Source organism: Cygnus olor, chromosome 7, assembly GCF_009769625.2.
Source record: "Cygnus olor isolate bCygOlo1 chromosome 7, bCygOlo1.pri.v2, whole genome shotgun sequence".
In the NCBI taxonomy this organism is placed as follows: Eukaryota; Metazoa; Chordata; class Aves; order Anseriformes; family Anatidae; genus Cygnus; species Cygnus olor.
The window spans coordinates 33221292-33244125 of record NC_049175.1 but is presented as its reverse complement, the minus strand read 5'-3'; the positions used below and the strand labels follow the sequence as shown (position 1 = coordinate 33244125).

General features: G+C 42.8%; 1 protein-coding gene across 10 annotated transcripts in view; it reads right to left on the bottom strand.

Moving 5' to 3' along the window:
- The window catches only part of TACC2 (transforming acidic coiled-coil containing protein 2), a 121913-nt gene extending 99425 nt beyond the window's left edge, over window positions 1-22488 (bottom strand). For 6 of the 10 annotated variants that reach the window (XM_040564423.1, XM_040564424.1, XM_040564425.1 and 3 more), the window contains exon 1: window positions 5207-5379. Coding sequence is in view for 4 of the 10 variants with exons in the window: in XM_040564432.1 (XP_040420366.1) it covers window positions 5207-5379; window positions 15809-15868; window positions 17284-17316 (266 nt within the window). In the remaining 6 variants the exon portion in view is untranslated. Of the gene's footprint in view, window positions 1-5206; window positions 5380-15808; window positions 15869-17283; window positions 17362-20088; window positions 20243-22371 lie in introns of those variants that run through there. The other 4 variants (XM_040564432.1, XM_040564433.1, XM_040564429.1 and 1 more) reach the window with 3 other exon arrangements.
- Between the last annotated feature and the right edge of the window lie 346 nt (window positions 22489-22834).

Sequence of the window (22834 nt, the reverse complement as noted above, 5' to 3'; positions counted from 1 at the left end):
CACAAGAGACATCAAAGGGAACCTTTCCCATGTCTTAGAAGTTAGGCACACATTTAAGGATTTGCAAGTTCAGGGCTTTAACGTACTGACCATATGAATGCTATCCTTCCAGTTATAACATCAAACAACAAAAAGCTAAATCTTTATACATCTAAAGTCTTTGTTTTACATAAATAATTACTGAGAAATTGCTTGTTTGGAAGCACATTGCAATTTACCAATTAATACCTGTAGTTAACCCCTTCCACCCCCAGGATATCTTGTGGTTGGTCAGAGCTATCCTGGACCAATCTAAGGGCACTGCTGCTTACTGAGACGTTTATTAGGACAGCACTGGCTGGGTTTTGTTTAGGGTGTGTAGGCATAAAGGACGTCAAGAAATCCACGACTTACAGCTCGTCTCCCATAAATACTTCCGAATTAAGAGACTTGCCCAATCCACCAGCCATAAACACGAGGCCTATTTCCCTGCTCTGCCATCCACAGCAAAGGCAAGGGGCCAGAAGATAAAAAGAGCAGCAGCCAGCCAAAAGCCGTCTGGCTGGTGTTTGCTCTGAGTGTGTGGGGGGGAAACTGAGACGCCCAAAGAGGTTAAGCCTACTTGATAAACAACCAGAAGTGATCGCCTAACAACAGAAAAATCACAGATAATTGAAATGTTCCTTTCCTTATTCCCTTGCTTTCCTTCTCAAACATTTAGTAGCTGTTAAAAGGGCAGCCTGCCTTTCTAACCCAGTCCCACCTGTGAGGGAAAATCACCAAATGCCAAAGCCTCTGAAACCCAGCGGTCACACACGGTTGCCATCCCCAGCTGATGTAACTCACAGAATCACTCGGAGTGGTTATATTCCCAGGAGTGTAACGGTCTGAAATCTGAGTATGAAAGCACTGAAGGGGACAAATGCACAGGCAGCTCTGCAACCGTGGCACAAGTATAGCTGCTTCTCAGATGTTTCTCTTCTATTTCCCCTGACACACGAGAGACCAGGGTTTACATTCGGAGTTCGTACATTTGGACACGCCGCACTGGGGGCCTTTGACTTTACTTACAGAATTCTGCATCCTAATCTCTCCTAAGAGCAATTGAAAATTAATTAGGAATACGGAAATCATTTCCACATTCCCTTCAAAAATAAAAAATAAAAAACCACAGTTTTAGAGGCAAAGCAAGACGCTATTTGAACTTCTCCGTGTAAACAAACACATGAGAAATCCATCATCACCAAAGGGCTGCTAACAGCAGCCAGACTCCCCCGCCCTCCCTGGCTAGCTAAGATTTCAGGAAAAAGTGAGGCAGGAAAATGATCTATATGATCCCCCTGGGAACCATCTCCCTCTTCTGCCCGAAACCCCAATCACTTTTCACCTCCTGGTTCCATACGCAGAATGACACGCGGTGCCCGCAGTATTTTAAATATGACCAAACTAAAATGCTCTAACATTAACCGCGTAAACTGCAGGGCTGCTGCAGCAAGCAACCACGGCCGGGCATTCAGCTCCTGTCCCCCTGGTCCCTGTCCGAGCGGCCCCAAGAACCAGCAGGATGCGTGGCACTGCGCCCACGGTCCCACAGGATGCGCGGCTGCTCGGGCTCGGCATCCTGAGGTGGCCCTTGGGTCCCACAGGGTCTGTGCGCAGCACGAGGAGTGGGAAGGCGGCCAAGTGCATCCACCGAGAGCGCCTCTTCCGCTGCACTGCCTCTGGGCGTGTACCTTTGAAATTGCTCCGTCTGCTTATTCCACATCCTGCAGGAAAAGTGCCTCTCCTGGGCAGGGCTGTCCAGCTGAGGGCTCTCCAGGTGTCTCCTCTGCCTGCATGCCAGCAGAAAGGCATGGCTACATCTCACACACCAATGCAAAGCCCGAGGCTTGCTAAAAGTGCTGAAGAATAGTTATTTCACACAGAGGGTTGATAGATTAATCGCTGCTGCTGTTGCTTTTTAACATACGGTACTAGTGACAACATGTTAAAAAAATGGGAGTGAAGCAGTGTTTTAGGTCAAGAGTCAGACATTTCGACTCCCAAAACATGAGAATTTAAGACTTGCTGGAACAATTTCTGAGAATTTCTGGAGGACGGAAGAAAGACACCCAGAAGATTGGAAAAAACCACGCAGTAGTTTTCCATACAGATACTCCTTCAGAAGACAGCAGGTCATAAGATTATAACAGTTCAATTCAGGATGGAAAAGATGCGTTCAAGGCAGCATATGGGGGTGAAAGTTGAAATAAGCAGCCTGGAATCTGAAACTTCAAAGCTTTTTCCGTTTATTGTCTTTGTTTCTATTTTGGCAGGCTATAACCTAGAAGCCACCCAAAACCAGGCATGTGCCAGCAGTTTCAGGAGTAAGGCTAAATAAAAAGTAGTTGCCTGAGCTCCTGCCCATCTAATATGTTTCCTGAAACAAAAGTCTTATGAGTCCCTTCAAAATGAGTCATTCATCTGACGCTCATCTCACAAGAATCATGATTTTGGATGGTGATGTGTTAAGCTGTTCCAGGCAGTGACAATGCAAGTCCAGGTATTCCCAGTGCTTGTATTTAAAAGGAGCCCCTAAAGAACTGCAGCTGTGCCATTCTTTGAGCAATACATTTAAAAAAATGCAAATTGTTCACAGGACAGTACAGAAATACCTGTGCTTTATCATTATATAATATATATACACACATAAATAAAGAGTGTTCATTTGCTGCAACCACATCCTCTCAAAACCCAAGAGCGCCCCCCCCCCCAGCCTCTGGTACCACCACCGATCCATTCCAGCACCAATTTGGACAGCTTAACGTGCCAGGTGGGTGACAGCATAGCCTTGTGTTCATGAGATGTTCTCAGTCTATTGTTTTCAAACAACCCCACCGTGTAGCTACTCCTCCTTCAGTTAGCACAGGCCTTCAGAAGGCCACGTGCAAGCAGAGCTGACACTAACGTAAACCATCACAGCCGCAGCTCAGCTGCACTGGCTGTTGTTTCTCCATTCATGCTTTGTACTCCTATACCTGCTTACAGCTGGAGGCCGAACTTGTGCCTCCCCTAAAATCCAGAGCCATGGAGAGAAAATGATCTGGCCCAGTTCCTTGTTGGACAACTTCTGGCTTCAGGTGAGACTCTACTAACCACTTACATCAGGGAAAAAAAAAAAAGATACTTGCTACTTTGAGATTAAATATATATATACATATTTGGAAAAACTGCTGTTGTCCTACAGTGTACTAAAGCATCAGCATGATTTCCACTTTGACTATTTAACAGTGGTGCTCTCCCTACCAGTTCCCTGTTAGCTGGGTCTTTATAGGCAGCCACTGGAGAAAGTTGTGCGTACATCTTCCTTACTGTGTGGACAAGAAAGTAAATACAGAGAGATACTTTTCGAGAAACAGGATCACAAACCGTAATTTAAGCCCCCTGAGACGTGTTCTGCTGCTGCTCCATTCCCAGGCTGAAGGCAGGACGTGAAGCAGGTCAGTGGCTGGCACAGGCACTGTGTTAGGTGGATGCTGGCACAAATGCTGTTAGAGTACAGGTGTTGCAGTTCTGAGAACACAGCCTAATCCCCACCATTTGGCAGTTTCACAAACAACCCTAACTTGCAGGAATGTTAGTCATTCTAGGCCTACAGATGACTTTCAGAGGTTGCTAATAGTCACCATTCCCCCCCATCTCTCTCTTGCATTCCATTAGCATGACTCTGTATTGATAAGACCAGCAGAAAACGCCTGTTTTATTGTCACAAATCACAATGAATCACATAAGTGGCTTACAAGAAATAAGTATTTTCTTCAGCTAGGACAACGTGGTTACTCATCATTACACGTGCATATAATACAGTGATTATGCACAGTGCTGTCGAGAGAAACTAGAACCCAGGGGATATGCGTACAGTTTGTTAACAATAACGACAAAAAAATCAAGCCTACACCACTACTCCAAATTTATTATTTTCTAACTAGTGTGAGTGACGCTCCATAGCACAGCCAAACCGACCCTTGAGGACTGTAAGCTGTTTTCTCTAGGTAATTTTTTTTTTAGATTCTGCCATTTCTCCAAGCTTCCCTGAAGTTGTCAATTATCACCTTAGTTATTACCTGCACTTGGACTTAAATTACGACAAACCTTTGCATCACATCAATAATTGGATGCTTAATCTTCATCATCTCATATAAGAAAAAAAAAAAAGAAGAAAGGAGCTTATGAAGCTAACGCTATCACAGGCAATAGCATTTGAAATATTTCACTTGACTGTGATTGCTGTTTGCTCTTGTTTTTCACGTAAGTTTACATGTTTCAAAGACGGTATCCATCAAAAAGTGTAGCCAGGGCTGGTGGAAACACAAAGGGGCCCATGGCACACCCACTCCACTTCAAAGGGATGTGGCTGGTCTCTCTGCAGTGAGTTCTCCAATCTGTGAAAACACTTTAAAAGGTGTCCACAGCCTAACAGCCCTACCCATTTACCAGCAGATTACAGCCACTCATTCTAAAATGTATTTATCATTCCATCCTAGGTAACACTGATGAGCTGGAAAGCACTGAGCCCCATGTTAAAATCATGCCGGTATTAGATGGTTTCTTCCCTGTAGCAGAGGAAAAGCTTAGTAGCACAAGAAAACTGAAGCATTCAAGTAAAAAATATTAATGCTTCAGAGAAAGATTTCCTTTCAGGATATTTAAGAAAAGCCAAATTATGTTACCTTCTGCCACCCTTAATCCCACTGAAGAATACTTTACCTCTGAAAGTATATCAATTTCATCAGGTGAATATTAAGACAGAAAAGTAAGATACTAGTAAATAGTAGCTGGGTTGGTACTTTTTAGTTGGATTGTTATACAGAGCTGAGCATGGCATTTTGCAATTGTTTACAATTATGTCTTACTTCACAATACTATGACCGTGCAAGAGACTTTTCAACGTTCCTCTGTCTCAGATAAGAGTTTATTAGTGTGTGGAAAAGCATAGGAAGTTGAGATCAAGGGTTACCACAACAGCTAGAGCCTTGTTTATAGCTATGCAGTGAGGCGAGGAAGTCAGCTTGGTAAATAGTGAGCAGCCTTGCTTTTGTTGGGGTATTTTGAAGACTGTATCATCATCATCCATCAGGATGACAGATACTGAAAATCAGCTACACAATAACAGAAAATTAGCAAACATCCCCCAACGATCATCAGCAGGGCTTCAATGGTATTAATGAGAAGAAACCTCATTTCTTACCTTGTAGGTTCTGGAATCAAGGGAGATGTGCTCTCGGCCAGCCGCACAGCAGCAGGAAGAAGCTCTGAGATGTCCTGAGCTCCAGATCCTCCAACGCTGTTTTCCTGGGGGTTGCTTCTTTTGCCGTGCCCCTTACCAGGTGGGTGGTCTAATTCTGAATCCTGTGGAGCGCTCTAGAATGAAGAAGAACAATTCAAATAGCTACTGCTATCTTAGAGTACAGGAAATTTGGGAGAATATGTAAGGTTAAGTTTTGTTCTGCCAAACAGCTCCTGTGGTAGACTTCACTACGTTGATGGAACTTGCAGGTCCCAAAGCCAAGTCTTTTTTTTTTTTTTTTTTTTTTTTTTTCTAATGACAGAAATTCAGAAGGAAGTGGTTGAGCCAAAAATAAATACAAGGGAAAGAACAGGGAGAGAAGAATGCAACAATTGTTCTAAAGCAGCTCAGGGCCTTTCCTGACCCAAGGAGGGTATCATCTTCTCTTTTTCCAGGCCTGGCAAATGCTTACTTGCTAATCAAGTTTGAAAGGAGAAAAGATGGAAACAAACCTTTTATACTCAATATTAGCAGTATCTTTGGAGTCAGCTTAGAGATAAAGCCAACACCAATCAAGACCCAAGACTTGAATCCAAGTCCACATTATTTCCCTCCCAGTTGAACAATGCTCAGAATGCCTCTGAAGTGAGACGGGGAGCTTGAGCCTCTGCCACGCTGCCTTCAGTAACAGTAGCTGTAGGAAAAGCTGCAGTCCCCGTAGTGACAGCTACAGAAACCTAGAACGCAAATTTGGTAATGCTGCATCACCGCTTCTTGAAGGTAAATATGCACGTGGGATCTTCACCCATGGAGACATGCAATAGAAAAAAAATATAATAATAATAAACAAAAACAAAGAACCCCACCACAACTGTACCGCAAATTGCTGGGTTTGCTCCAGGGAGGAGCAGAGTCCCGTGCAAAGGGAAGGGCTGTGACCGGGGTGTGCCAGCAAACCCCTGGGGTTTGCAAGTCCAGGGGGTTGCTTACAAGAGGTAGTGGCACCTTTCTGATGGTTTGGTGTTGCTTGGTTGTTGGGTTTTTTGTCTTTTGATTGTTTGTATGGCAGAAGTGTCCTTAGAAGGCAACGAGAAGATGGCAAAAGCTGCTCTGAACAGTAACTGAGTGTGTTCTTCAAGTCTAATTAAAGAACTGGAGAAAAAACAGCTGAGTGTAATGCAAAAACAAAGTCTGAATGAAGAAGCTGCCACTTGAAACCCTCTGGCATAGTGAGCAACAGCGAAAGAGAAGCAAAACTGCTTCATCAGGTCACCCTCAACATACAATCACTGCTGGTTTAATTCTGAGCTGTAATTGTAAGAAGCCCAAGGCACACCTAAGGTAAAGACACATAAGTGTGTGTACTGACCACAGGGGAACTACTTCGGAAGACTGTCACAGATGAAAAGCACAGTGCACGATTCCAATTAGTTTCTTATTACTCTAATTTTACTCTCAGTTTCAGATTTATTTGGTTCTAGACACAGCCGATAGATTTCCCGTTGCAGAAAGTTATTGGCTGCAAAATGACATTTCTCTTTGTGCACCTGGTGTGCTCTCACACAACCAAAGGCCTCTTGGTGAGAGCCAGGAGTGAGAGACACCCAGTGGACAACAAAAGCCCATGTAATGAGCAATTGAAAAGGTCAGGGCACACAGCGAATATAAAAAGACTTCCTTTAGACTTAAGGCAAATTTGATTAACTCTCACATCCTCTGCCTCTCCCCGGAGGAACCCCCTCACTACAGCTTTGTTTGCAGAAGTCTCCTTTATCACACCGCTTTCCGCTGGAACAGAACCAAGGGCTCGGGGTTTCATGATTATTAAGCATTTACCCAGCATGTGCTGACATCTGGCATTTGGAATATTTATCTGTGTATGGATGTTGGCCCCAAAACCACAGCATATAGCAAAAAACTACTAGAGCGTCAAGATTTATACAAGAAAAATTGTTTTCTTTCCAGCCAGAAAAAAAAAAAAAAAAAAAAAGAATAGAAGAGCTTAGTTAGCATGTGGGGGTTTGTTTTGCTTTTGCTGCTTTGTTTTAGGAAGACTCGCTTTTGTTTGCGGGAGAAAGTTTGCAGTGAGAGTTCACTTCAGCAAGCGTACTTGCGTGCAGAGAGAACAAACTGTGAAAAAATGCATTATTAATTATCAGAAAGAAAGAAAAAAATATAAAAACAACTGAAATGGCAATTTCTGGGGCCATATGCATGTCCGTGGACCAGTCACCAACCACCAGCACCATCCCCGCAGCCCACAGCCCTCCCCTCTCATTTTTTAGCATCGCTTTAGGGACCGCAGCGAGCCGAGGGCAGAGATTCCTGCCCTGCCAGCAGAGGAGCTCCCTCAGCTGGCAGGGCCGGACACCACGCACGGCCAGACTTCCGAGCATGGGGTCAGGACAAAAATGGGGCGATGGGCTGTAAGGTCCCCCCAGGCCACACCAGGCAGCCTCGGGGCCACGCTCCTAGTGAAGGGCTTGGTGCTAGCGCAGCACGGCGCTCAGCTGGGAGGTGGTCACGGATGACTGCCTCAAAACCGCAGCGCGATGAAGTATAATTTCCAGGCCAGCTGCAGACAGAAATGAGTGCATTTCCTTCCCCAGCAGGGCAGGGAGAACCACACGAAGAACCCCAAGAAATTAGAGCAATTTACAAATTTGTCTGGACGCCTCCAGCAGTTGGCGAGAGCAGCGAGAACTAGTTCTTTATTTTCCTGCCTCTCTACCACCATCATCCTGGTTTTTCTTCGACTGATCTGGGCGCTAGGCAGGAGGAGTAGCCCACAGCTCTTCTCAGAAGAGGAAGGGCTGAATGTTTCGTCTCCTTCTTCTGAAGCCTGTGTCATCTTCCACAGCAGAAAGTAGCGCAGCAAAGAATTAAGTCATTAACCTACCGCAGTCTTAGTGCCTACACGGTGCTTCTAATTACCCTCTCTTCCAGGAGGTCAGTCACTGAACTCAGAGGGCTGCTTTAGGTTACAGTCTCCTGTCCCACTGACCTGCAGTCATCCCATTCCTGGAGCCGCGGCGTGGTCGGGATGCCTCCTGCACGCAAATCTCTCAAGCACAGCTCCACGCAGCCATCTCCAGCTTGTTGCCCAGAGCCTGGAGCCCCAGGAGCCCCACGACAACCTGACCAGCAATGTGGACTCGGGCTATTAGAGAGAAATGCTGCTCAGCACCCTCTCATGCAGTACACCCAACGCACGTTGCTGCCTAACGAACAGGAGGTGTGCTTACAGCGGGGCAGTTTGTAACCACCACCAGGAGTCGGGCTGTTTTGGCATCGGCTGCCTGGGTCACACACTTCACACCTGACTCCAGGGCCAGAATCGTTTTGGTACAAGACTGCTTGATTTCACTATTCGTCTCCGTAATTCTCAAGTTTACTGTGTAGTATAGGCATTTAAGTTCCTGCTGTACCTGGGTACCTCCTCTCACCGAAAATAGGATGCTTCCGTCTTACAGAACCAGAATCACTGAATCGTTTATGTTGGAAAAGACCTCTAAGGTCATCAAGTCCAACCATTAGCCTAGCACTGCCAAGTCCGCCACTAAAACCCAGAAGTGCTATGTCCCAATCACTTTTCTCAGCTGTAACGCCAAGCGTTAATATTAAAAGAACGACGCCATGGGAGGGGCAGGTTGCCAAGGCAAGGAGCACGGCCACAACAAAGGAGACAATGAAATGCACTGTTCTGCAGACTACATTTAACATTTTGCACAGACTGCTGGGGTGAGGGGCTTTTTTTATTATTATTATTATTTTACTAGTGTTAGGCTTTCAGGGATCTCCTGTTTAACGACTTATCGTTCTCCCAGCTAGCCCTAAACAACCGTAATGGGTCACGGAGAGATCTGATCCTTGCTCGAGTTCCTGGCATGACCAAATGTGACATACATTAAAACAGTATTTGCAACACAGCTCCTGTTGGAGCAGCAAGGACTCGCTGACACCCTCTTTACTTCTTTCTTTTTTTGGAGCAACCAAGAAGCAAAGTTGTCCTCTTACCTAGCCAGGTCAGAGCGCACGCAGCCTGGAAATGGTATTTGCAAGGGAAGCTCAAAGGAGGATTTTAACAATAATATGCAATAAATCTTACTGGTCTTCTACATTTAATTTACTATTTAATCAACACAAAAAAAAACATGTTCTGTGAATCTGTGCCAGCCAGCAGAAAAACATAATTCCATTTCTCTATCAAGTTTTTCAAATTGAAGCTAGTTATGCAAATCAGGAGCTGAACTAGCTTTGCAGAGCGTGCTTTTTTATTTTTAATGAACGTCTGTGGAAACAATTAAAAAGACTATATTTTGTTCAAAAGTATCATCAGAAAGCTGATGTTAAATAAATTACTTTTGATGTTGCAACACACACAACCTCTGAAGTGATCTAGTACAGAAGCTCGCAGCTAAATTCACTCTGTACTTGGTTCAAATGTTGCATGCTCCTTTTTTCCAGAGGATTCTGAGATTATAAAAAAAAATAATTGAAAGACTTAATGAAATAATTAGAAGTCAGAATGCAGAGGTTCTCAGCAGTTTTTTGCCTATCATAATTAAAAAAAAAAAAAGAAAAAAAGAAACAACAACAAAACAACAAACAAACAAGCTGGTCACAGACAGTATACCCACAACAGGAGGCACACTAACCAACCCACTCTTTTTTCCTTTACGCCAGCACTATTTAAATGAATAAAACCGTTTCTCCTGAACCACGCAGCGCAATTATTTGCATTAAGCCCTGCCACAAGCATTGGCCTCTGTAGGAGCACGCAGCAAACCTCCAGGATCATTTAACTGTCCTGATGGCTTGGAGCAGGCGCCTACGAGTGGTTTGGTTTTCTGGTTTTCCTTTACCAGGGAGAGCCCCGTTACCACCGCAGCCGCAAGGATTACACACAGGGCAGTACTCGGGCTCGGGCTGCTGCCCCAGGGGGGGATTCCCGTCCTGCTGCAGGGATCCTGCTCACTCAGCACCCCGCTGCCCGCTTGGCAAAACCGTTGGTGTCTCAAGAATTGGCTCGGCTCTGGCTCACAAAGCACAGGAGGGCCCTGCTGTTAAAACCCAGCACTGGCGCTCCAAACAAGCGAACATCCTTTGATTTCTCCCTTTCCCCCAACACAGCAGCTTCCCCTCGCACCCTCCTGGTGCCACCGCACACACCTCCTTTTACAGCAGGCGCCGGTGCCACGGCTCTGCCTGCAGCTGGGAGCAATCCCCGAGGAGCTCCGAGAAGTTTCCACTCCCTGTAACCTCCTGCATTTATGGAAGGGGAGAAGCCGGAACAAGCCCTTACCCGTCCCAATCGATAAACCAGAACTCACCTTTTACTTTTCTCCCCGTCCTCCACTCTGAGCACGTTCACCTCTTATTTCCCCCGTGCTTCCTGGCTCCAACCGCCCACATCCTTGCCAGGGACAGGGGAGCGGCAGCAGCAGGACGTGGGGCGAAGGTCGGCCCCACGCACCCATCCCTGTCTTCCAGGAACAGCCACCGCGGCGGCCGATGGGCAGGACGAACACACGGTCCCTGTTAAGGCTGGCAGGGCACACTCCCCCTCTGCCAAGCCTCGCACCCGTGTGCCTCTGCAGGCAACCACCAAGCAGCAAAGCGTGCACGTGGCGGTCCTTGGAGAGCTCTCGGTGCCATGTTCTGCAGCGATCGCTTATTTCGCTGCAGGACTTGGCTGCAGAGAAAGGTAGCGGAGAGTTGTGCATGGAAAGCCTTCGGTGATAGCCCGTTCCTCCTTATTTTATTGCACTTCGGCACTAAATCCATTTCTGAAAAATGGAACTGAGATGTCGGAAAATAACTTGCTGCGATTCTTAAAACAACCAAGCTAATGTAAGAGCTCCTGAATTAGTCTAACGCCCTGCCACCTACTAAAAATCAATGAAATGCGAATATCCATGCCTATGTCAGAAAAGGGAACAGAAAAAAAAATCAGGTGAAATTTTTCTAAACAAAGTTTAGAGGTCTCGTGGCTGGGAGGTATTCTTAATATGGCTGTTGCAATTTTTAAAGCAGGTTTTTCACTTTTCATTCTTTTTTTTTTTTTTTTTTTTTTTTTTTGATGACTATTCTGCCAGTACAGTTACTGAGTAGTAGTTAGATTTTTCAATGTTTAATTCTCAACAGTCTGGAGAAACTGAACAAAATTAGACAATGAATGCATACTGCTTTAACAACCAGACCTTTTCAATCAAATCAGCAGATTACTGATCATGGGACAGGAAGAAATAGGTAACTGACACCTTGGGCCAAGCTTGCACTCCATATGACATTTAAGACCTGAAGGATCGCGCTAGACCTCGGTCTTGTCACATCACAAGGGAGCCAGATTCTGATTTTGATAAACACCCCGTGCAGCAATCTGCGTTATTCAGCGCCTGCCCAGTATTGAGAGTGGCTGGGGCAAAACAGTTTACAGAGGGGGATGAGCATCATGACCACTTGGGTTTGTCCTTAAGCTGACAGAAGGCCAAACATCATGACTACTTAATTAGTTGGGTGTAGTTACGATCAGATGCAGTCTCCTTATGGGAGGTTCCATATAGAATTTTACAACTACGGTAGTTTATTTATTTATTTATTTTTAATCAGTAATGTTGTATTTTGCTGTTGTTTTTGTCTTGTTTTATTTTTCTCTCTCATGAGCAGTATTTTATGTTTATGCCTTTTCTAATTAAAATCCTCAAAGTGACAGGAACGCAAAAGTTGGCATTTGCTGGAGGTGTCCTTTAAGCTGCTTCTTACAAATTCAACATGCAAGCAAAGTGCGATACAGTAACAACAGTATTTAAAAAATTTGGTTACAACCTTCAATTGTAGGTACCTGTGACCTTTTCTTAGCCAAAAAGAGTTACTTTTCCTCCTGAGAAATAAATCCAGACCTACTGAAATGACTTTAGTTGCAACCATAAAAATAAACACCGTTGCATATATACATACATGGTCACCATCTGATCCTTGGTTTAGCATGCTTTACAGAATACACGTCCTCTGGGCTACAGCAAAAGCAATTCAGACCTTCAGGTTTCACTGCTCAGGCTTGTGACCTTTCCAATCCACTGAGGGTACTAAATTGTTTATCTTCAGATCCTTGTAATGTCAACCTAAGCGTCTCCTCAACAACTTGCTGCTGTGTTTAAGCTTTAGTCTGTTTGAATGTGCATACCATGAGCCTGTGCTGGGCTGGATGAAGCTTAGCTGTATCACTAGCTTCACGGTTCTTGTTAACCTAATCTTTCCATTTGCTTATGTAATTGAAGTTCAGTAGGCAAAGAAAAAGTCAGAGCTATCCTTGTAACATCATTAGCCTTCCTGCAGCTTTTTATTTTCCTTTGTCTCGTTGCTGACAGGTGGATGAAGGCCTGATGAACATCCAGGTTCTGTTCTTAAGGATGACGGGTGTATTAATACAGCAAGGAAGAGAGGGCATAAAGCTGATGATCTCAGGAAAAAAGTCTTCAGCACAATATTTGTAATTCAAATTCAGTACAATTTTAACTAGAATAGCTTTCTGAGTAATTCTTAGCAACCTACAAATAAAATATTTCAGAAGATGCAGTCAGATTTATATGAAGTAATATTAGGAAAATCCTCTCCAAGTTCAGATCTAAACTCTGCTGTCCTCACCATCTGATAGTGTTTGCTGGCCCAGTTATTTCTAACCATCCACAGATGTGAAAAATGTAGGTCCAACATTCTCACATAATTTCCAAATAGAGAAATGTAGTTAATAGCAATAGAGGTTTTTACAAATATATGTTTTTTTCCTTTTCATCTGTACCTGTAAATATACATTCCCCATTAGAAATGGTGTTGGCTTTAAAGATGTGAAGAAAGCTTTAACCATTAATTCAGAAGGGAAGGAAAGTCTTCCAACTACCTTTAAGACCAGTCTTCCAACCACCTTTTAACTACGCTTTCAAATTAAGAACCCTGTCACAACTTTGAATCTTCATTCTTCTTTTATTTCCCCTCCTTCATTCAAAGGGAAGATGTGAAGAAGTATAATAATTATTCACTAAAGTGAGAAATGTCCCAGAATTCACAGTACTTGCATATATGGATTTTATTCTCTTAAAACAGATTTTTTTTTGTGTGTGTGTGTGAATTCAGACAAATAGTTGGTATTACTTGCCATAGAATACGGGACCAGCAGCAGTTATCATTGGAAGCAAGCATCAATGACCACGGTGACAGCACGTAAACGGGAGCTATGTAGGTACCAGTAACACCCACTGCCAGCGCCACTCAGCTGCAGACAGATGTTGACTCAAAGGATGTGGAGCAGTTTTGCTGGCTTGCACACTCCTGATGTGCAATGGATGAAATGGAAGGAGAAGTGATAGAAAATGATAGCGTAGACAGTAAAAGAGGTGAGTTGCATGCAGGGTGACCGTGTCCCTCATTAAAGTGCTACAGGCACAAAATTATTATGCAGAAAATTGGGAATGCGTTTTTGTTGCCAATTGAAAATAAGCAATGGAATGTATCCAGATGTTATTGCACCATCCAAGAAGTATGTAAACACACAGTATGAGCTCCAGAGCTCAGAGGGATTTGCCCAGTTATCTTCCGTGGGAATGGGGACTGAAGCTGGGAAGCTGGTGGCGTGCCCAGTGTGTTCTTTGCTAATCCCCGTAGTGCTGGGATCTGAAAGTAGAACCCCACCAATTAAGTGGACCCATAGGCTTAAATGTATTGAAATATGGAAAAAGCAATAATGGAGAATATTAACTGCAGAACAGGGAGCAGTCGGATTTGTTCACAACAATTAAATGGAGAAACCCGAGCAGGAACACAGCGTGACGCTTCAGACAAACAAATAGACTCTTCAGAAATGATGGCCCCTCCAGCAAGTATGCATGTGTTGCCCATCTCACACATTTCACAGTGAAAAACAAGCAAGAACAAAAAAGATAACGACACATCAGGATTTATGTGCGAAGAGAACTGAACAACATAGAAGTGAAGTAACTAGCTTTGTCTGGCTCTTCCCTTATTCAGAAAACAAGGGAGAAGAAAGGATAAAGCAAAAGAGATAGAAATAACTTCTGTGGTAAGTGACTTTGAAATTCCCTCTCCCACTCTGGGGTGAAATACTTGCTGCTAGGAGTTCACTTAAGCAGCAGCAGTTTGCACCATCAAAGAGCTTTACAATCACTTGGTAGCTCTGGCTTTTTGTGAGAAAGGCTGTGGAAGACGACGGCTCTCCTCCTCACAACTCTGAGGGGCAAGAATTGAAAACCTCCGTTAAAATCACTGCATATTAGAAAATCTAGCTCATTCTAGTTTTAGGAAGTTTTGTGTTGCCCAACTTTTTAAATAGCAGATAGTTTTGTCGGTCCTAGTCAGCTTGGTTTCTTTTATAAGTGAAACTTCCCCTCTGTGAAACTGTAAGCCTTATTATGGTTGTGCGGATGATTTTTGAACATTTGGTTTTCCAGAAAATTCAGGGAAAAGCTTGAGCTTTGCCATTCCTCTATATTGGCCAGTGTGTTTGGGTGGATGAAGAAATATGTGTCAGATGGGCAGCGCAACAGCTGAGATCTTGTAGAGCTCCAGAAACAATAATTCCTCTCATAGCTTCCCATTAAAGAGGTATTCCTTTAATTCAATCTATTTTCCCTGATAAAGTCTGGATCTCTGTTCTTCTAGATTGTTTCTTTTTCAATTTAAACACATTTCTCTTCACGTGGAGTTTTGCTTTTCAAAAAGAATGCATCTTAAATATAATTTACATGTAATTCAGCATAAGCCCAACGTGCCTTGCCACTGGCAGGCCCGTGTTTGGAAGCAAGCTTTGTCATGCCAATAGGGCAGGGCACAAGCCTCAAATCTCTCAGCAGTTCAGACTCTGTGCACTGCTAGAGCAAAACAGCACGGTTAGTGTATGTGAAATCACCGTGTTAAATATACTGCTGGCCCCTGCCTCATTTGATTTACTATCTTTAATAATTTCTACTAAATTTACATTATATTTTCCTCAGAGGATGGTCTCTACAAGACAGACTGGGTATTTATTTTCCTGTAAGTGCCCACTATGCTCTTCATAGTAGCATATTTATTCCACAGACCTTCCCTCTTATAAAATGAGTCTAAACTTAGCACGGACTCTCCCATCTTTAATGCAAACCATGTGCACAGCTCCCAAACGACTCAGCTGAGAGCTGGAACTGGGCAATGGTGTTCCCTGATAAAAACACAAACAGAAACAACAACTCCTGTCAAATGGTACTGACTGTAACAACAACATCCACTGCTCTGTTTTAATTGTGTGAGAGTGCAGAGGAAAGCCAGCATGCAAAGAGGGTTAAAGGCAGGTTGTTTTTCTAAAGCATAGATTGCTACCAAAGAGGAAAGTTAAAAGAAACCAGATTTTTTTTTTACAACTTGCTGAAAACTTAAATGTAGCTGCCTTGCAAATTTGCAGTTAGTGTCAAAAAACCAAAAGCCAAAAGCCGATGCAGAAGAAAAAGAACAGCCAAGCCTGATGCTAACATTTTGAAATGCAAACCATGCAAAGCAGTTTTCGTCATCCACTACCTGCTGCGTTCCTTGGCTGGGCGGCATAAGGATGACTTTATTTGCACTGGGGACGTCTGACTGAAAATAAATGTATTTAAAAATTCTATTGACTAGATGAAGCTTGACTATTCATTAAGGAATACATTTCAAGGGCTGTTCAGCAGATTAAGTGGCTTTTAACTGTTATTGCTATTTCTATTTATTTCTCTGTTAATAGTGACTTTTTAAGTAATTTGATTTTCTAGCATTTGCTTGTCTGAAAAGGAGACCAGAAGCTTTCTTTCCTTATTAAAAAAGAAGAGCTTTTTATTAAATTTCTTAACAAATTTAATAATGTTTAAGTACAGGCTTCTTGGTGTCAGGAGGACTCCTGAAGATATATATCTGGCTTTCAGAAACTTCCTAAGTGAAAGGTGTATACATTGGAGGAGAAATTCTCATTAGTCGTAGGAATGAACACATTCTCCTGTTCCTGACCACTAAAAAAAGCTGGGGCCAAATCTTGTGGTGACAATACAACTTGGCCAGAACAACCAACAATTATAGCAGATTGCTCTTTTAGAAACAACTTGAAGAAAAAAATTGGCTAACTTTTAATACTGATTCCTTTCAGAGGGCCCACTGTGCAATGCACAAGGTACAGCAGATTTGCTCAGGGCTGAAGTGGAGGCAAAATGAGCCCTAATGTGTTTTGCCATCTACTATAACATATGGATGAAGAGAGGATGAAACACGTTCTGGTATTTTAATTGTCAAAATAAACAAATCACAACTTTTATTCAAACCTAGATCAACATAGTAATGTCTAATTTAACTGTACACAGCTAGCCATAGCATATGGGTTCCCTTCATTTCAGCAATCCAAAAAGAAATCACCAAGCAGCAACACGCATTAGCGAAGCACCCTTCTCCTAACGGGGGTGTGAATTCCTGGGTCAGCACATGTACATTGCAAGGTCATTTTTGAACAGGGAGAAGCTACCGTGTGTCAGGGCCTCGGGAGCACCCAGAGACACGGCCTGGCCCCCCAGGCCCTTTCCCCCCTGCCCATTCCCTCCCCCCGGCCCCCATTCCAGCCCATCCCTGCCCTGCCATGTGCCCGCTGAGCCAAGCTGACCCATGGGCTGAAATCCAGGACCCCTCTTGGCTCACCCCTGTCCCTACGGAGGTGCCCAATTTCTAGGGCTGTTTCACTGCCCTGCTCCTGGCTGGGAGGTGGGACAGGACAGCCCTGGCCCACCCACGGCGCTCCCCACAGCTCTGATTCCCCAGGGAGCAGCCACCCACATGGTGCCTCAATGCCATGCGGCATTATCATTGCCACATTAACAAATAAACAAACAAAAGTTGCCCTCAATTACCATTAACGACAATTAAATACAAGTGTAACTGGGAGCAGAAGATGAATGTGAGGCAAATGGCCCATGGACAGATTTCTGTAACGTTTGCTCTCGGGCAGTAGGGAAGGGCAAGGCAATCACAGTCACACTCACCTGATTTTCTGCACTACTGTTCTCATTGCCCATTTTGGTGCTGACGTCCAGTGTCACACAGCAATTAAAGAAAGATCACTAGAAAAAAAAAATGAAATTTTCTAAGTCTTCCATCAAAAAATTAAATAAAATAAAAAAGCTCTGAATTTTGGAGGAATGTCATCTTGGTCAACCTGTCAACTGCCTCTCCTGACATTCAGTTTTGCAATGATTTCAAGTCATAGATTAGGGGAAAATAGCTCTTGGGGCTTTTCTTTGGTAATCTCTCCCTGCTGCCTCTCCTACACTAGCTCTGCTAGCACTAGGACAGCCACTCCTCACAACTCAGCTTCGTTACTCTGCTTCTGGATTATCCCATGTCATTTGAGCAGAACGGCATTTTCCTTGCCAGAGTTACTTTGGATGGACAGCCCATAAGAAAACCTTATTGTTTTAACCATATTCAAACCACTTTTTAAATTCTTTTATTTCTCTTGGAGATCCTGGACGGAGCTGCATGCTCTCTCTGTCTAGAAGCACAACATTAAACCCGGCTGTTTCTGTAACAGAAACTATTTTCCATTTATGCACTCAGCTTTAAGAAAGAGTAAATGGATTTTTGTCCTTGTTATTGTAGTTACACTCTGTTTTTCTTAAGCAATATCCTGCTTATAATTTTATGTTGTGGAACACATTTTCTTTACACTCGACCGGATCTGCCTGCCTTAATTATTATTGGTTTTATACTAGTTCAGTTCTAATTATTTAATTTAAAAAAATCCACCAAGCATTAGAGCTGTAGCCAGCAGCTCTGGAATTAGTGCCTCCCCAGGCACCACTCATTTCTGTATTTTTTTCACGAGGCAATTCAATGGGAAATGTACACGATAGAGATTCAGTTGTAGACGTCTACTTCTTGTTCTACACATTTCATTTTGGAGCTCAGGCATTTAAATTCACTGTATTTATTGTATTACTGGATAGGTGAAAATTACACACACTCTCTCTTCATTTTTTTTTTGTGAGATTGGTCTGTGGCACATGTCAAGAAAACCTCCATTAAAGTCAGGCTGTAAAAGAAAGATTGCACTTTATTAGCCAAGGAAACCATATAAGCTTTTAAGGAATGCTGTTACGCGTTACTGCACCACTCTTTTTTTTAAACTTGAAAGACTATTTTTCTTCACAGGAGGCTTGGAGAGAGAGAGAAGTTTGGTGTTGTGCTTATAAACTATGCTCTGTTTAAACTTGAGTGTCTTCAGGGGATATATTGGTGCTTGAACTTGCTCCTGTTGAAATCCCTGGGCCCAGGACTGCACTTTTAGTGATTAATTAGCAGCACTAGCTTTTATCTGCTAACACAACTGCCAAGTCCTCTACCGTTTTGAAATAGTACTGGAACCAACTTTAAGACCATATGTAATGTTTTCAAAGTGGCTATTCCCCAAGCACAAGGTACTTGATCGGGGAGTGCTGTGCATGCAGAAACCTCTTCAGGTGCAGCCCCGTGAAATGTTCCAAGGCAGCAGGTTAAGATTATAATATTTTACGTATCTATTGTTATGACAAAACAGTCTCGTATGCAGTTTGAGCAGCTAACTAAGGTTACAATGCACAGGAGAGAAATAACTTCCCTGTAACAATATGCTTCCTTCAACAGCCACACATTTCCCTACGAGAGAATATACTGGCATTTCCGTGCCACTGATCTAACAAGCTTTGCCTTTCCCTGCTCCTTTTCTGCTCCCACAGACGTGATGTGAAAACAACAGGAAACTGAGAGCTCTCACAACTATCCCCTCACGAGCACTTGCAGGAATAACATGAGCTGGGGAACCAGTGGCACTCTCCAAGTCCTTATGGAGTTATGGCTAATTGGGGTGTGGTCTGGTATATCAATGACACAAAATGCAAATTCTACAATTTTGTAAAGTTTGTCAAGTTCTTGAATGGATTAGACAGCATACGATATAAAGTTGCTCTGCTTATTTTAGAGTGAATTTACTTCAGTGCATGTTTTCAAGGCTTCTGCACCGACTCAGCAATACTGACTGTTAAGAACAGCAACTGCAAATAGAGACTGAATTTGTAAAACTGAAAACAAAACACTTGAAAACGCAAATACATTAAAATACAAAAATACATTAATGACTTATTGTTTTTTATTTAAATGTACGGGCATTAAAATATAAAAGTACAAAAACACCCCAAAAGTGCTAGCTATCACAAATTTCCACTAACATACATGTCTCATCCTCATCATGTCTACTTACTCTTTTCCTTGTTTAGAGCATGAAATTTCACAACTGTCACATAATTGTCGCATTACCATTTTCTTAATAATGAGACAAAAGTCATAAGGAGGGAATAAAGTATTTATAGATTCTCTAATAATGAAATAGGCGATAATAATGAGTGAATTACGCTGCTGAGCAACTGAGATATTTCTTCCGATTACAATGCAATTTTAATCTTTTTTACATACATTGTTTCTAAAACATTTTCTCAATGCACAAATATTACTTAGGTTGTAAAACACATGCACTTTATCATATGTATGGAATTTCAAATAAACATTATAAACATGCTAAAAATCTATTCATTAAATAAGCATGGGTTAACCTAAAGATAATCTTTCTCATCTTTCCATACTATCTTTTACAATTTACATGTCATTACTAAAATTATTTTAGCACTACATATCTCAAAACTGCTCACTAGTAGCAAATTGGTCATCAGCCTATAGAAAATTTTGTACACGGACAGTAAAACCACCGTTTTCCTGAAAATGAGAGAAAGAGCGAGAATGTTTAACTTTACACTTACATTCTGGCATTTATCTGGCAGCGTGGGATACACTGACGCTTTTAGAGCACGTCTTCAAACCATTCCTTCCATCTTCACCTCACACGTTTTCACCTTATTTTCCTCCTACTTCTCCCCAGACTGACATGAACTGTAGGCTTTCTTTCAGGGACCCACCTTCATAACCTGCTCAACAACCAACTTGCCTCCACCCCAGGCAAAAAAGAAAACAAGTTATACCTCCTCCACCCGGCCTCCCCCTGCTCCTGGGAGGCTGCCGTGGCTCTGCATTTCATAAATTCTCCACTAATGTTTTTGCACAAAATTAAGCCTGGAGAAAATGGGCCTTGGTCAAAACAGATTTCACTTCTGGTGTCTCTTGGCCTACGGTACAGCCAGTGCTTCCTGCACCACAAAAATTGTTCAGTGAAACCGTATCAACAACACGGTGAGGTTATGCATGTTGTCAAGGGAAAATTAGTATTGGGGGGAATAGCTACTCTGCACTTTGTTTTCCATCTCATTTGTGTGTTTAAGTTTGCCCTTCATTTTCTCTTAGTACTGTTGAAAGCACTCAGAAATATCTGTTAACAAATGTTGACATTCGTGTTCAAGTTACGCTGAAATCATTTCCCATTTAATCGTCCTGAAGGGTGGAGACATGACAAAAACTCTTTGAAATGTGATGTTGCAAGAAGTACTGGTTTATGAGTGAGCTAATTGCTGTTATTAATGTTCATTGTCTGCTCAAGCAATGCTTCCACAAAGGGGTGCTCAGAGAGACAGCTGATAACAAAAGATAGAGTATCATTAGTGGTAACTCCAAGGGATTAACGAGTTTCTGTACTCACCAGTGGTGCTCGCTGGTGCTACACAGCAAAGGAAACTGTGGGTTTACTGCACCTTGAAGAGCTGCACGGCAGCATTACTGAGTCTAGCACGTCAAATTCCTATTTACATGAAATAGAAGCAGGAATTTCATATGGCAGCTTATGTGCTGGGTGGTGATATTCCTGTGGTTGTTCTCTACTCCACAAAGTCTTGGTCTACAAACATCTGGCTTGAGAGCATTAGCGTTAGGCATGCAATGAACAGCTGCAAGGCCAGGGACGACATGAGTAGCCCTGCCTTTACAAGCTTTCATTTTGTATGAAGTTGGTCATTCAGCAATCCGAGCCCCCAGCATTATTGCACCTCCTCAGGCCACTGCTACTGATAAAGAATTCCACAGATCAGAAATAATTTGTATTCTCTGAGCTTTTCCAGGTTTTATGTTAAGGTACATATGAATGTGTTTGGTGGCATGTGGGTAATACAAGACATCAAATAAATCTGTGCTATACCTCTAAGAGTTCAAGATGAAAAAGTCAAGGTCTATAGTGAAGCTCAGAAACTAAAATATGTGAAAGTGGCTGTCACATCTCCCCTTCTCTGGTCTCTCCATCCTACTTCATGGTCCGGAAAAGCTGAAGTTCATCAAATCAAAGTTTTAGTATGCTCTTCCTTAGAAAACAAAATACGGCAACTGTAAAATTCGTTGTCTATAGACAACAAATTATGAAACATTTTTGCTTAGGCTCTCTGCCATGAATTTAAGAATGAAGATCCTGTGGGAGCTCAGGAAAACACAAGCCTGATAATATATCCTCACTTCTGCTAGCTGGATTGTTTCCTCATAGCAGAAACTGAGCTCATATTTGGTGCTTTTCCATTTCCAAAGCTAAGGCAAGAAAATGCCACAAAGTGAAAGTGAGGAAGCTGCCTTGCAAAACAACAGTCTGGCACACGCTTAGGGGAAAATGACCTTTTGGTAGTTGATCGTGATTTCTGATTCTATATTTGTATTTTATATCAACACACATGCAAAAGAGAATCCCCCTGTTGGGCTAACCTTGTGTAAGGTTTGCAAAGCCACGCAGACAGCTGCACTACTGCCAGAACCATGAGTCATGAGGGAGCGACATGCATGCTAACAGGCAGCAACTGTGCTCTCTGATCTCTGGACCCAGAGCAACTCTGTCAGAGAACACTGACATTATATATTTGGTCTTGGACAGAGAAGAGGGCTTTGACCTGGTCAGTTTTCTGACCCACTCTCACTTCTCAGGCCCTATCCCAACTGTGCCAAGCAATACTTATTCACTGCAAGTTGTTCCCTTGCAGTGCTGCTCATCTGCTCTGCACCAGTATGAAGTCAAATCACTTTGTGTAAACCCCTAACTGTGAGAGCACTCCTCATCCTCTGATGTCTCAATTTACTCTCTTTGATTTTATGGTAGAGCTAGTGGGAGAAGAGGTACTCACATGGGGCTGCTTTACTGTGATTCTTCATCCACGCCTCTTCCTGGAGGGAACTCAAGCTCATCCACAAAGATTGGCCTTTCTTGATCAAAAGAGGATCTAACCCGGGCGGACTGGAAGACAAACTAGGAGAAAACACAGATCAGATTTAAAGGTAAGCTATGTGTGTGGTTAATGAATCAGGCATTTCAGTAAGATCCAAATAGTTTGTCGTGAATGATTAAATTTAATGCTAGTATACACAATATTTGTTACACTTACCAACCACATGCTACATTAGCTTTTATAAATAGAATACATGCTACCTAAAGTATTTATATGAGACAATTTCATTTGGGATCATTTTACTTTATGGTAGAAATACTGCCAAAACAAGATAAAATTTTTATGTTTCTTACTTGCACGTGTTGAAAAGACACACTAAGCACTGAAAGCTCTGCTGAAGCACTGAGCATAAAGTTATGCA